The 14,042-nt window shown below is 44.4% G+C and overlaps 1 protein-coding gene across 1 annotated transcript in view; it reads right to left on the reverse strand.

The window, feature by feature from the left end:
• The window catches only part of opcml (opioid binding protein/cell adhesion molecule-like), a 143,015-nt gene extending 129,380 nt beyond the window's left edge, over positions 1-13,635 (reverse strand). The window contains exon 1 of the mRNA XM_080014178.1: positions 13,402-13,635. Within this exon, the coding sequence (XP_079870304.1) occupies positions 13,402-13,544 (143 nt within the window). The 5' untranslated portion in view covers positions 13,545-13,635. The remainder of the gene's footprint in view (positions 1-13,401) is intronic.
• Between the last annotated feature and the right edge of the window lie 407 nt (positions 13,636-14,042).

A 14,042-nucleotide genomic window follows, 5' to 3' on the forward strand; every position in this document is an offset into this window, starting at 1 on the left:
CATTCCACCGAAATAAATAGTTTTGAAAGAATTAAATGATTCTCAGGAGAATTCCATTAACAACTCAGAGCCGAACAGACTCTTCTGACTATGGTTCATTGTTCAGGAAGCCCTTCCTCGCTCACCGCTAACCAAACGAACCGAGAAGAGTCTGACAAATGGAACGTTTTACTGAGTAACTCGAGAATCTCAAAAATAAGTCAAACCTTTCATCACTACGAAAAGTCGTCACTTCAAGAGTGAAACTTGAACTAGAATTACAGTAGATTAATTGTTACAGCCTTGCAATGTCGATGTTGCAAAACAAGAGCTAGTTCCTATTAAAGCAGCAGTGGTATGTCAATTTAGGTATTTGAGATTTAGCGCCTCTACAATTTCTGAGTGAAATTGCACTTTTACACCATCATTGTAAAACTTTACCGGACAAATTTGAACCTTATTGGCCACAATTCAACAACAGTCGATGTCACAAACGCAAACATGAGGCACACCTAGGTTACAGCCCCCCTTGCACAGACCTCGCCGCTTCAGCCAGCACTCCGCGGGGATCGGCCCCCTGCTACCGGTGTAGGTACCAAATGTGCTCGGCCTGGCAGACCAGCTCATACGCGGGAGTCACAGGGTGAAACAAACCCTGAGGCGCCATGAAAGTGAGGGCTGGCGCGCGACGGCTGAGGCACTGGCCCGTCTCACCCGCGCCGTAGGGAAGGTGGAGCAGCTACACTGTGTATGAGCATTATTACCGGACATTTTGACAATGTTTATCATTTGAAGATTTTTTTTTTTTTTTAATTTTTAGCAGCCAAAAAAACTGAAGTGTAATGCACTTTTCCCGCGACACAGAAGTTACATAGTGCAAGAATAGTCGTTAGGGGGGTGGGTAGCGATGAAAGAGGTGCCATTATCCATAGTACAAGTCAGTGAACCATCAAAATGATTCTGAAGCTGTATTTTTAAGGTAAATAAAGTGTTTCTTTACATTCTTGTCTCTACCGTCTACCTATCTTTCTGGAATTTGAAAAATGTTGACAGCGGCGCAGGGGTCTCCGCTATATCCCAATGTGCTGCTCCCAGGGGCTACAGTGCCGTGAACAAGTTTTGGAAAATTGAAGCTTTGGCCTGTCCGAGCCAAAGTCCTGACTTGAACCCAACAGAGATGCTGCGGCACGACGGGAAACAAGCAGTTCCTGCCGCAAAACGGACCCATTTGTCAGACTTAAAGCTGTTCTGCAGCCAGTTAATACGTTTACCTTTTCACATTGATGATATTGGGTGTGCTAACTTTTTTCATAAAAAAAATGACATAATAACGGACAAAAACAATGTGTATGTGTTCACTCATGTTGCATTTGTCTAATATTAATACAGTTCTTCTGAAGATCTGGAGTGATAAAGTGTGACAAATACTGGGAAGGGGCCAAATACATTTTCAAGGCACTGTATGTATGGGATACAAAAAGGCTACAGCCAGAAACAGTGAAGTAAGTATTTCACATGTCCGAACCTGTGTTTCATCGTTCAAAAATACTTACTGCTGGTAAAACAAGCTATCCAGAAAAAATTGAGGCATTTGTTTAGAAATGACTGACAAAGCTGTTAACGGTTTGGCATGAATGGTAACTGGAAAATATCTTGATTGAAAAAAGGACGACCAAGTTAAGAGAGAAGCGTAGTCTGGGTTCCATCACAATCTTCTCTGGATCTGCAAGTGCCAATACGTGTCTGTTCAGATTAAAGGTCAAGGCTCATCTTCATTTTCACCTCCTTAGGTTTAAACTTCACTCAACTTTACGATATAGATTTTCTTGCTAACGGCCTCAACACAAGCCTGATTCAGGCGGACAATCTTGCATGAGCCTATCCACTGCATATTGTTTTTTATCGATTTCAAAAGACATTGGAGGGAAATATGTCGGAGAGTGTGAGGGTTGAAGGGTTCATATTACATCTGCAAAGACCTTGTATGAAAAATGTTTGCTTTTGTTTTTCTTGAAGGCACACCATATCACAATCCTGTTTCTTTCTGTGAACATTCTCAAATATTGATTCAGGAGGCAATACCATTACATTAGCATTAAGACTTGACTTTTATTCGATTTACTCAATGCATTTTGTTTTATCCTGATACATCTTGTGGCAGTTTTGCCACACAAGTGGTGTTTTCAGGGCCACTCCAGCACGGAGACACAGGCGATGGGGTTGAAAACACACGAGGGTTACTGCAGTGCGGGCAAGGTGGTACCAGCCCAGAGCAGATGGAAACATGTCATGACAAGGGCTCCTCTCCTGTGTGTGTGTGTGGGAATGGAAGTTTTACCTGTTGCGGGTTAATTGGTTAAACGAACAACAGGCGTACAGCCACCCTGGTCCTGGGCCAATTATCTAGACCCAGGACAGGTGTGGTTGCTCAAACCACACTACCCCAACCCCACACATCTGTAGCACAGACACACATAGCATTATAGAGAAAAAATTGACTCTCGCACAAATACAAATATTCTGCATAAGTTGCACAAATGGAGCGGCAATTTCGCTCATAACCCAAAATCAGTGCAAATATCTGCTCCTGGCTAATTCCACCTAGCCTTCTCTCTACAATAAACGGGTGTCTACAACCCACCATCTTCTGTGTCTCTGTGTCGGAGGGCCCTGAAAACACCACATGGATGGCATGTGGCAGGCGGAACTACCACAGTGGCAACGAGAACCTGGTATGCAGCCACTCTGACCCAGTCACCTAGATCCAGGTCAGGTGTGGCTACTCAACCAGACCCGTCACCACAAGCATATCATCCAGTTTGGGCATAACTTTGGGCACTAATTTGTCCACACTGCGATAAGAAATTCTTCTGAGATGTCTTACAGTCATTTTAATCTTATTTACTGGAATCTGGTTCATAGAAACTGGAGTCAGTGGCAATAACATTAGCTATTAATTACGGTAAAATAATGTGTTTTGGAGCAGCATAGTTATGCCCATCTATCTCGGCGCTGCAGGTATCCACGGTAGCACGTTATTGTCTGAAAACCCAAAAAATAAACCTTAAACCTGGAACCTCACTCCTCCAGAGTGATTTCGACCTCTCTGTCTTCTCTGTCCAGAAAATAGAACCAAGGTGCTGGTTCTACTGCTCAGTGGCATCACCAGAGGGGCGTGGGGGGTGCGCACTGCACCGGGTGACACCATCGGAGGGCGTGACGCCACGGCCGGCGAAACGTGCGTATTGTCCACCCAATCAAAAGTCACTGTGCGATCAGAGCGATTTCGGCTCCGCTGCGCGATCAGAGTGCAACCGTGCGTAACAGGGTCCCCCCCCCCCCCGACCACCAACAAGTGAATAAGGGACGCACCGACCATAGTGATGTCACTGACACAGTTACAGTAATATAATATTGCGTTCCAGAAGAAGTAGCAACAAAATTAAGTTCAATCCATCCATCCATCTATCTATCCATCCATTAATTTCCCTCATTCCTTACCCAGGGAGGAACAAATAAGTAAACCAAGTAATATGTCTCTTAAATCAGTGTTTTACAACCATTATTTCCACCCCAGCACAATTTCTACCATGAAATAATCCACTTTTGACTATCCTGTTAATCACAAAATATGGCATGAACCCATAGAACTGTGCTTCTTATTATTATTATTATGGCCTACTCATATTCATTTGTGGCGAAAAAAGCTTTTAAATAACTCTGGAGTCACTCGAGCCGAGCAAGTGAATAGAGGGAGTGAATGCTCAACTCACACAGACAAAATAATTAGGAAAGTCCAAGGTAAAACACAATTCATGTTGAATCTGAATAATTTACTCTTTGTATTTTCCGGCAAAATAAATAATTTTGACAGAGTTAAATGATTCTTGAAAAAAAAGTTGGAACAGTGAAGTGAATTATTTTTACTGAGTGACTCGTCAAGAACCGAATCTCAAAAAGGAGTCGAACCTTTTGTTAGTAATTATAGTCCTACTGCTGCCAATAGCCATACTGCTGGAACTGATGAATTAAATGAAGTAGTACAGCCTTGCAATTTAGATCTTGCAACACAATTTCCATTAATATATTTTTAGGCGGAATTTGAAACATTTTCTCAGCACACCTGGCCAGCCCTTGCTGCGAAGGGGTTGGAAACCACTGAGTTAAATACATAGAGACAAGCAGAGCTTTAGCTGCAATAAATGTGATGTATGTGCTGCACAGAAAGTTGCACCATCACGGGCTGTGACCTTTAAGCTCCACGGTAACTAACTCAAATGTCAGCTCAGGAATTAGATTTACATTCAGTAAACTCAACAATGTAGTTTTAATTATGGTTTTGCCATATAGTTACAGATGTAGAGAAGAAGAAAAAAAAAGGGTACACTGGGAGACAGTGACCTTTAATACAAATACGTATTATAATGTGGTAGGAAATTTTAACTGATGGCGAGAAGATAAGCTGCTACTGGGTTTAGATCAATACGAACAATTTGCTAATCTTGGCGTAATGGCTGCAATGCATAGTAGAGAACATGACAGACGTGTTCATGTTGCTGGGACGGCTCTCGCATTGACCAGCACAAGCTGGCGAGGACAGGCAGCCAAATCTCATTTAATTGCTATAATGACTGCATTCTGCTTTTAACTGACATGGACGTTTGTGCTGAACGTGAAATGGCTCCATTAGGAGTCTCGTCAACATTCCAGCCTTTAAAAACATTTCAAAGGCGGTGAACGTCCCAAAAAAATAATGGGTTTGTCTTATCCCTGAACCTAAGTTCACTATAGCTCCACCTGCACTTTCCTTGAGGCAGTGTTTGGCAAGGGAACCCAAATCTATGGAAGGCACTTTTCTCTGCCATATTTTCCAATTAGCTGGATGCTTTTCATTAGCCGAAGTGAAAGGCTGGATTCCGGGACCTGGCGCAAAGCTGGAGAATTAGCACTGATTTGTGTTGGTCGCGTTGTGTTACTTTTGCGTTGACAGATGGTTGAAGACTTCTTATTTCTGAAATGAGGCAGATTTCGAGTGGAACGGACAAAGAACAAAGAAAACAAGATTTGAAGTACCGCCTTAATGCCCACCAACGGGTGGATCAACTCAGGTGGCAGCGCTGAAAGGTGTGAGCCTGGGGCGATCAAAGTGCTTTGCTCTTCCTGCTGCAACAAGTACCAGGGAGATAAAACGCCACCCGAGTAAGAGACTGCTGTGCTATTTTGGCTTGCGCTCAACACGTGACTCTGCTTTCCCCTGACATCTTCGACCTATAAGTTCTTGGTCGTCCTCTGACATACATTTAGAAACGTACGGCAGCCCAGTAAATTGCGAACGCAGCAGAAAGTGTGAGTCCTGCTCCAAGGGTATCTTGATCACCTCTGCACAGCGTGGCCTACTTATTTAACATCCCACTTATTTAACTAATTTAACTAACGTCCTAACATCCAAGTTATTTAACTTATTAAACGTCCCACTTATTTTAGGTCCTAACAACCAAATGACTTAACTTATTCAACGTCCTAACATCCTACTGATTGAACTAATTCAACGTCCTTACATCCTACATATTTAACTTATTCAATGTACTAACATCCTTTTTATTTAACTTGTTCACGTCCTAACAGCCTTCTTATGTAACTTGTTCAACGTACTAACATCCTTCTTATTTAACTTATTCAATATACTAACATCCTACTTATTTAACTTATTCAATGTACTAACATCCTTCTTATGTAACTTGTTCAACGTCCTAACATCCTTCTTATTTAACTTATTCAATGTACTAACATCCTACTTATTTAACTTATTCAATGTACTAACATCCTTCTTATTTAACTTATTCAATGTACTAACATCCTACTTATTTAACTTATTCAATGTACTAACATCCTTCTTATTTAACTTATTCAATGTACTAACATCCTACTTATTTAACTTATTCAATGTACTAACATCCTTCTTATGTAACTTGTTCAACGTACTAACATCCTTCTTATTTAACTTATTCAATATACTAACATCCTACTTATTTAACTTATCCAATGTACTAACATCATACTTATTTAACTTGTTCAACATCCTAACATCCTTCTTATTTAACTTATTCAATGTACTAACATCCTACTTATTTAACTTATTCAATGTACTAACATCCTACTTATTTAACTTATTCAATGTACTAACATCCTTCTTATGTAACTTGTTCAACGTACTAACATCCTACTTATTTAACTTATTCAATGTACTAACATCCTACTTATTTAACTTATTCAATGTACTAACATCCTTCTTATTTAACTTGTTCAACGTCCTAACATCCTTTTTATTTAACTTATTCAACGTCCTATAATCCTACTTATTCAACATCCGATCATCCTACTTATTTAAGGTCCGAACATCCTAGTTATTTGACTTATTCACGTCCTAATATCCTACTTATTTAACATCATAACATCCTAGTTATTTAACTTATTCAATGTACTAACACCCTACTTATTTAACTTCTTCAACGTCCTAACATCCTACTTATTTAACGTCCTAAGATCCTACTTATTTAACGCCCGACTATCCTATTTACTCAACGTCCATGGTACTTATTTAACGTCCTAACAACCTACTTATTTAACTTATTCAAGGTCCTAACATATTAGAACTATAGTCTTATGGAACGGGCTCAGGAGGAAGAGCAGGTCATCTAGTAATCGGAAGATTGTCGGCTGATCCCCAGCTCCTCCTGGTAGTGTGCTGATGTGTCCTTGAGCAAGACACTTAGCCCCGAATTACTCCAGGGCGCCGCTATATGGCAGCCCTTTGCTCCTAGATACGTCAGTTACTAGGATGGGTGAAATAGTTTTTGTTGCCTCAGTACTTGTACTCTGTGCAATGACAATTAGTTGAATCTAATCTTTATACTTATTTAACACCCGGGAGTCACCTGCTCACAGCCTTTGGGGAAACTGCCTGTAAATGCACCAGCATTTATGGGGCTGATTTACGGGCAACCAAGTGTTTTCCTGCTTGGGTTCCACTCTAAGACATTTTGAATGTGGTATATTGTAGAACCGTTTAATGAATGTAAAATGATACAGAAGGTGAGTCTTTTGACTCACTTTGAATGTGTTTGCATTGGGCCTCGCTGCATTTTTCTTCTGTTTTATTTTGTTTTATTTTGTTTTTACATATGTGAAACCTTCATATTAAGCATCTGCAGTTGGGTCAGTTTAGTCTTGTTTTTCTCCATTAGTCTGCACTGGGAAAAATGTGAACGTTTTATAGCCGATGTGAAATGAGGGATTAAAAAATGGCCAATGTCTGAAAGAGAAAAGTGAGCAGCGCGACGGAGGCAGTGGAGCGGAGCTGGCTGGTGGACGGAGGAGTGGAATGAAGGTGCTGTCGCTGATGAGTATTAATGATATCAGAGCGGTGCAGCCAAACATGCAGAGCGACAGGACGGACGGTAATGGATGTGGTGGCCTCACCGGAGTGGGGGCTCTCGTTGGACTGTGCCACCCCACCCGGGTGTCTGGATATTAAAAATTAATGACTATCTCAGTGATTTACGACAACATGAAGATGCTGCACGCTGGCGAGGGGAAGATGGATGCCCGGGGAAGGCTTTGAGGATGACGGATGCGACGGCCGCTGGTTCCGCCTGAACCCCAGGCCTCCGTCCTCAGGTACATCACGAGGGGTCCAGGTGATAGAACAAACTACACCGTTGCATCATCGTTATCAAGATTAATAAGTCATTACGACCTTGTGGAACCCTCAGGCCAAACAGAAAACCTGATTGTAGTCATAGCGAGGAAAAAAATAACTCCAGTTGGGTGTTTCATTATTTTGACATCCATTTGAAATCTGCAAACAACTTTTTCCATCTTCTTCTTCTCTTTTTGGGGTTACCGCAGACGTTGGGTATTTTCATTTTGTTTTTTGTTTGGTAGGAAAGCCACATTTGATGAAGCCAAATTTTTTTTAGTAGACTACTCTCAGTGCTTATTATATTGTACTTCATCTGTAACTTCATTTATAATTTTATTTGTTCCATCTGTATTTGAAATATTGCAAATAAATAAATAGAAAGAAAGAAAGAAAGAAAGAAAGAAAGAAAGGAAGCTAGAAAAAATATATTGCTAAAAAATATATATATTATGTTTGTATGTTAACTTATACGTGACAAGTAAATGTCACATTTAGCTCACATTTTATTTTCCACAAAAAGCAGCTTTCCTCTTCAAAGACATTTGAAGACCATGTTGTTTGATCTGCATTCCCTGGAGCCCGGACACTTTTGTGACAAAGAAACAAATGAAAAAGGTGAAAATGACGATAGTTGCCATTGTTCTTAGGCGTTGAAGTGTTTAAATATATGGTATTTCAGTGAATGGATCTGGCTACCACCTTACGTGCAGAAGCGCCATAAAAAGTGACGTAAATCTGTAGTGTGGATATAAAAGTGTGGAGCGGTAGTAGTCCAGAACAAGAAGAAACTGCACAAATCTCCTATTATCTCAACACTACAGGGGACTGCAAAAAAAGGCTGAAATTACAAGCATTAGCATCTCTCTAACTCTCAAGTTTTACCAGTATTACACCGTATGATATCCTAGTGACATGAAGAATTTACTTTTTGTTTACTTTCAGGTGCTCAAGCTGGAACCTCCCAGTACTAGGAACCTTGCAGGAACCAAGATGGAAACTAGCAGGAACCTAGCAGGAACCTAGCATGAACCTAGCTGGAACCTGGCATGAACCTAGTATGAACCAAGCAGGAACCTTGCAGGAACCAGGCTGGAACCTAGCAGAAACTTAGCAGGAACCAAGCTGGAACCTAGCAGTAACTTAGCAGGAACCAAGCTGGAACCAAGTTGGAACCTAGCTGGAACCAAGCTGGAACCTTGTAGTAACCTTGCAGTAACCTAGCAGGAACCTAGTGAGAACCTGGCTGGAACCTAGCAGGAACGAAGCAGAAACGTTGCAGGATCCAAGCTGGAACTTAGCAGTAACCAAGGAGGAACCAAGCTGGAACCAAGCAGCAACCTCACTGAACCATGCAAGAACAAAGCAGGAACCAAGCACGAACTTGGCTGAAAGCTCAGCCTAGCTGTAGCAGGAACATAGCTGGAACCATGCAGGAACCTTGCAGGAACCCAGCTTGAACCTAGCAGGAACCGAGCTGGAACCTAGCAGGAACCAAGCTGGAACCAAGCAAGAATCAAGCTGGAACCAAGCAGGAACCAAGCAGCAACCAAACAGGAACCTAGCTTTACCTATCTGGAACCAAGCAGGAACCTAGCTTAACCTAGCTGGAACCAAGCAGGACCCTTGCAGGAACCAACGGTAACATTGCAGGAACCAAGCTTGAAGCTAGCAGTAACCAAGCAGGAACCAAGCTTGAAGCTAGCAGGAACCAAGCAGGAACCAAGCTGGAACCAAGCAGGAACCAAGCAGGAACCTTGCAGGAACCAACGGTAACATTGCAGGAACCAAGCTGGATCCTAGCAAGAACCAAGCAGGAAACAAGCTTGAACCACGCAGGAACCAAGCAGGAACCAAGCTGGATCCTGGCAAGAACCAAGCAGGAACCGAGCTGGAACCGAGAAGGAACCTAGAAGGAACCTAGAAGGAACCTAGAAGGAACCAAGCATGATCCAAGCTGGAACTTGACTGAAACATCAAGCTAAAACCTAGCAGTAGCTGGAACCAAGCTAGAACCAAGCTTCCCCCTGGCTTTGATGGACACCATGAGTACCTGTCACCACGAGTAGCCTTTCAAGCCTTTGTGAAATGAAGCGCTCCACCTAATCTTCTCCAATACTCTCCCCGAGCACGCTCAGCGTTTCGCACAGGTGCTCCGGCGTCCTCTGGCCATTGGCCGTTCCTGGAACCTCAGAAGTTTCCTCTGAGAGCCTCCAGATGGATCATCCCAGTGTCCGTACGGTGGGTGCAGTGGCCTCAAGCTGCCTCCTTCAAGCCGGTCCAGCCATTCCCAGGTTTGGCCAACATCCACAGGGCAGAAAAGTGTTTGTCATTTTATCTTTGAATTTCTATCTTGCATATAAGTCCCAGCGTAGTTCTTAATTATATGGAGGTATGTGCAAGGCGTAAATTATTGATTCGGTTTAAGATATAAAGATGGGAATTGTCCTTAATGTTCGATTTATTGTGATGTGTGGACTCTATCCAAACACGATACACGGATTAATAGAGTGTGACTGAAGGTGTTTATTCAGCTCTTGTGCAACTTGGACCCTTCAGATCCGACACTTCAGGAAGAAATTATTTGATACATTTTTGGAGCGCCTCACGAGTAAATCTGAGGCATTTTCGGGGTTCAAGACTTTGGAAAGATTTTATTTCAAAAGCAGTGGGTAAAAAGTAATCTAATGGAAGAAGCAAAGTCTACCGCAATAAGATCACCGCTCCTGGATGAATCACTGACCTCCCGCTTTGGAATAACAATTGTTTGAGGGCGCGGATGTAGTTCTGACAGAGGTGGCGACTGATTCGCAGTAAATAGAGGAAACCAAAGCATCTGCCTCATGATCCTACGCGACAAGGCGATGACAGGCCAAGTTCCACGGTCCCTCGGGCGATGCACGACGCAAACGACTCGGCCATGGCAGACTTTGAAATGACTCGGGGGGGTCGTGAGTCACTCCGGCAAAAGAGTCGTTCGCTCGCCGCTCAGTACATGCGGCCAGACAAGCGGGCCCGAGCTGAGGCGCCACTCTCCAACTCCGCTCACGAAAGGGGGCCGGGATTCTCGGGCCGAATTCTCAGCTCTCGAACCGCATCCCCAAACGAGGCGTAGTTTTCGTCACTCGTTCTCTCGTGAGTGCACAGGTCATTGACCAGAGGCTGACAGATATTTCCCACCGGCATCAAACACTCCTGGGAACTCTAGCGCAAAACATTTGACGGTGAAATCCATTGCGCCGATAGGTTTTAAGTTGGAAAGTTCTGCCAATACTCACGACCGCCCCTGAACAATCGGACGGAAAATGATTTCCCCTGCACCTGCTCTTTGTCTGGGACGTCCCGCTACCGGAGAACAGCTGGAATCCAGGACATTTTGGGGGGCTGAACAAACCCCATTACAAATTCATGAAAAGAAAACAGGGAAAAGAGGAAATGGGGAGTTTAACCGGCACTCTCAATGTGTGGGTTTAAACAGGAGAGGTCTAAAATATTAATGCTGACCAAGCCCATAATGGGATCACCGGTCGGGGCTAATATTTACCTCTTGTGATAAGAAGCGCTGAAGAAAAACAAGCATCTGTGTGTAGCCGAACAGCGCCTACGGCTCCACAGATCCACTCCTATTGTTGATCCGTCTGAATTGAAATAGCAGGAGGACGCCTGCGTAAGGATTATCACCCACGTTTCAGCATTCGAGCCCTTTTTTTTTTTTTTTTTTTTTTTTAACTATTGGGTGCATTTATCAGGGAAAACACAAGCGTCGGCGCCAACGCCGCTTGGCTTGGCTTATCCCTTTGTCCATTTGTCCAACGCGGCTCCTCGGCGCTCAAGTAGACGCTGGCAGGTTTCTGCCCATTACAAGCTATTAATTAGGTTTCAAGCATCTGCTCCCAACGATAGCAAAGGATCATTACATGACGACAGTGTTTCAACCCGTTTTCTGCCACAGAACACTCCTGACAACGAAATAATCCCACGGCGACACCACCATCCCGTTAACAGCGGACTACGTCACAAGCTTGTGCTTGTGCTTATTGTTACGGCCTGCAAATAATTAGTGGTGCGAAACTCGCAGGCGATTCGTTCGTAGCGAACAAATCTTTAACATGGCTCGTGAGTCACTCCTTCAAAAGTGTGAATCTTCGACTCACAAACTGAAAATAATCACTGAGGACTAATTTAAAGTCCAAGGCAAAAAAAAAGGCATTTGGTATAATCAGGGCCGGCCCAAGCCTTTATGAGGCCGGGGGGGGGGGGCGTGACTAGGCATGGATCACACGGAGCGTTATTTTTCATCTTTCAAATTGGAAACGGAGGATCGTGGAAACAGGAAACATGTTCTAAAATAAAATCCTTTTTTTTTGTTGGTGTTTTTTTGGGAGAAATGGGGAACGGGGACGTGCAGCAGGGCGGAGATTTCCCGGCGCGCCGCTGATTGGGGGCCTTCCGCCGCTCTTGGGGGCCCTCTGGTGGCCAGGGGGGGCCCTGAGCAGGCGCTTAGTCCATCCAGTGCCTTGGGCGGGCCCTGGCCATAATTCATATTGAATGTGACTGATTCTCACTGACTCTCTTGTTCATCAATCAGGAAGTCCTCCCTCGCTCACCGCGCGTCGCACCGACCGAACCAAACGCACCGAGAAGAGTCGTAAAACTGAGCGACTCGTCAAGAGCCGGCGCTCGAAAAAAGAGCCAAGCCTTCAACACTACGAGTACGAATAGTTCTCACGCTCAGCGGGAAACCGCAGAATGTTCAGGTGAACACAGAGCTGCGGTTCCGGCGGGAACTTTCGCAATTTGGATCTTGCGGAACGAAAGTCGAATTTGAAACGCTGTCGGCGCGGGCCGGCGGACGGCGTGTCAAAATAAAAACAGCAACGACTTCCCGTCCGCGGAATGGCGGCCTCGTGGAAAGCTGTGGGGGGGGTGGGAGGAGCCCAGGAGGAGGAGCTGAGACCCTGATGACGACGGTGAGGGGGACGAAGGAAACGATGTAGACGGCTCCCGGGAGCCGCTTTGCTCCATAACAGTTCACGAACGCAGCTTTCCCGTTAACTTCTGCAGTCGTCGAAATAACCACCCCCACCATCCGTTCCACACCAGGTGTCTCTGAGCGTTTCCCTCACGGAACCTGCTCCACATTAGGGCGCCGCCTACATCCAATCTTCAGAGTAAAATGGCCATTGATCGGGACGACCTCCAAGTGTGGCTTACAGAAATACGCAGTAGTTGTCTGTTTTTTGTTGTTGTTTTTTCTCCAACTCCAAATATAAAAGCTCTCCCCACTTTTAAGTTGAGGACAGTTGGGGGGCGGATGCAACATCCTATTCGGATCTGCACTTTGAGGAGGGGACGGCCACGGTCGAACACGTTCGAGAGACAAAAACGTGCATTTAGAAAATGGCAAATTCTGCAATAACGGCCGATCGATACGCGTCCACACGCGGGCACTGGCGCGCGCACGCACGCACGCGCACGCACACACACACACACACACACGCACACGCACACGCGTCCAGACGAATGGGAATGAAACCTGAGCATCCCCAACAAGGACCAATAACACCCAAGGGCAACGGAGAGGGGCGCTGAAACCGCCCGATAGACACATGTATATTGTGCAAAATAGCGCACGTTCGCCGCACTTGGAGCGGCGCAGCGTGACGCACACCGGCGTGATGCGTGACGCCCCGGGGGCTCTGAAGGAAAACACACGCACTTACTTGAGCACGGCGCTGTCCCCCTGCCTGACGGTGATGTTGTCCTTTAGTAAAGAGTCTCCGCTCCGTGCGGGAACTCCTGCGGGTACAAGGAACAACAATTTCAGTCCGAGGACCACCAGGGATTTACAGCCACACATCCCCATGGTTTTGGTTTTTTTTTTTGTTTTGTTTCTGTTTTTTTTTTTTTTCTCTCTCTCTTTGTTGTTGTTGTTGTTGTTGTTGTTGTTGTTGTTGTTTTTGGTTTTTTTTTGCGGAGAGCAGGGATGGAGCGGGAGGAAAAAAAAAAAACAACTTCCAGTGGGAGGGGGGGAGGGAGGGAAGGGGGGGAATAAATCGAGAGACACCAAAAAAAAAAAAAAATTAAAAAAAAAAAATCAAAAATACAAAAACAATAAACTGTGGTGGATGCTGCCGTGGACGTAGTATTCCTCTCGGCGCGCCACGGATTCCTGCAAGACGCGCGACCGACGCGACGCTCCTTCCAAGGATAGAACGCGAAGAAATACAAGCCCCGCGGGTGGGGAAAAAAAGGGACGAAAAGTAGCGGCGGGGGCTCGACTTTTACGACTCGAATCAAAATGTTATCAAATCTCCGGACGAGGAGGCTTTTTTTTTTTTTTTTTTTTCCAATGATTATTTGT

The sequence above is a fragment of the Zeus faber genome, assembly GCF_960531495.2.
Source record: "Zeus faber genome assembly, chromosome: 14".
Lineage (NCBI taxonomy): Eukaryota > Metazoa > Chordata > Actinopteri > Zeiformes > Zeidae > Zeus > Zeus faber.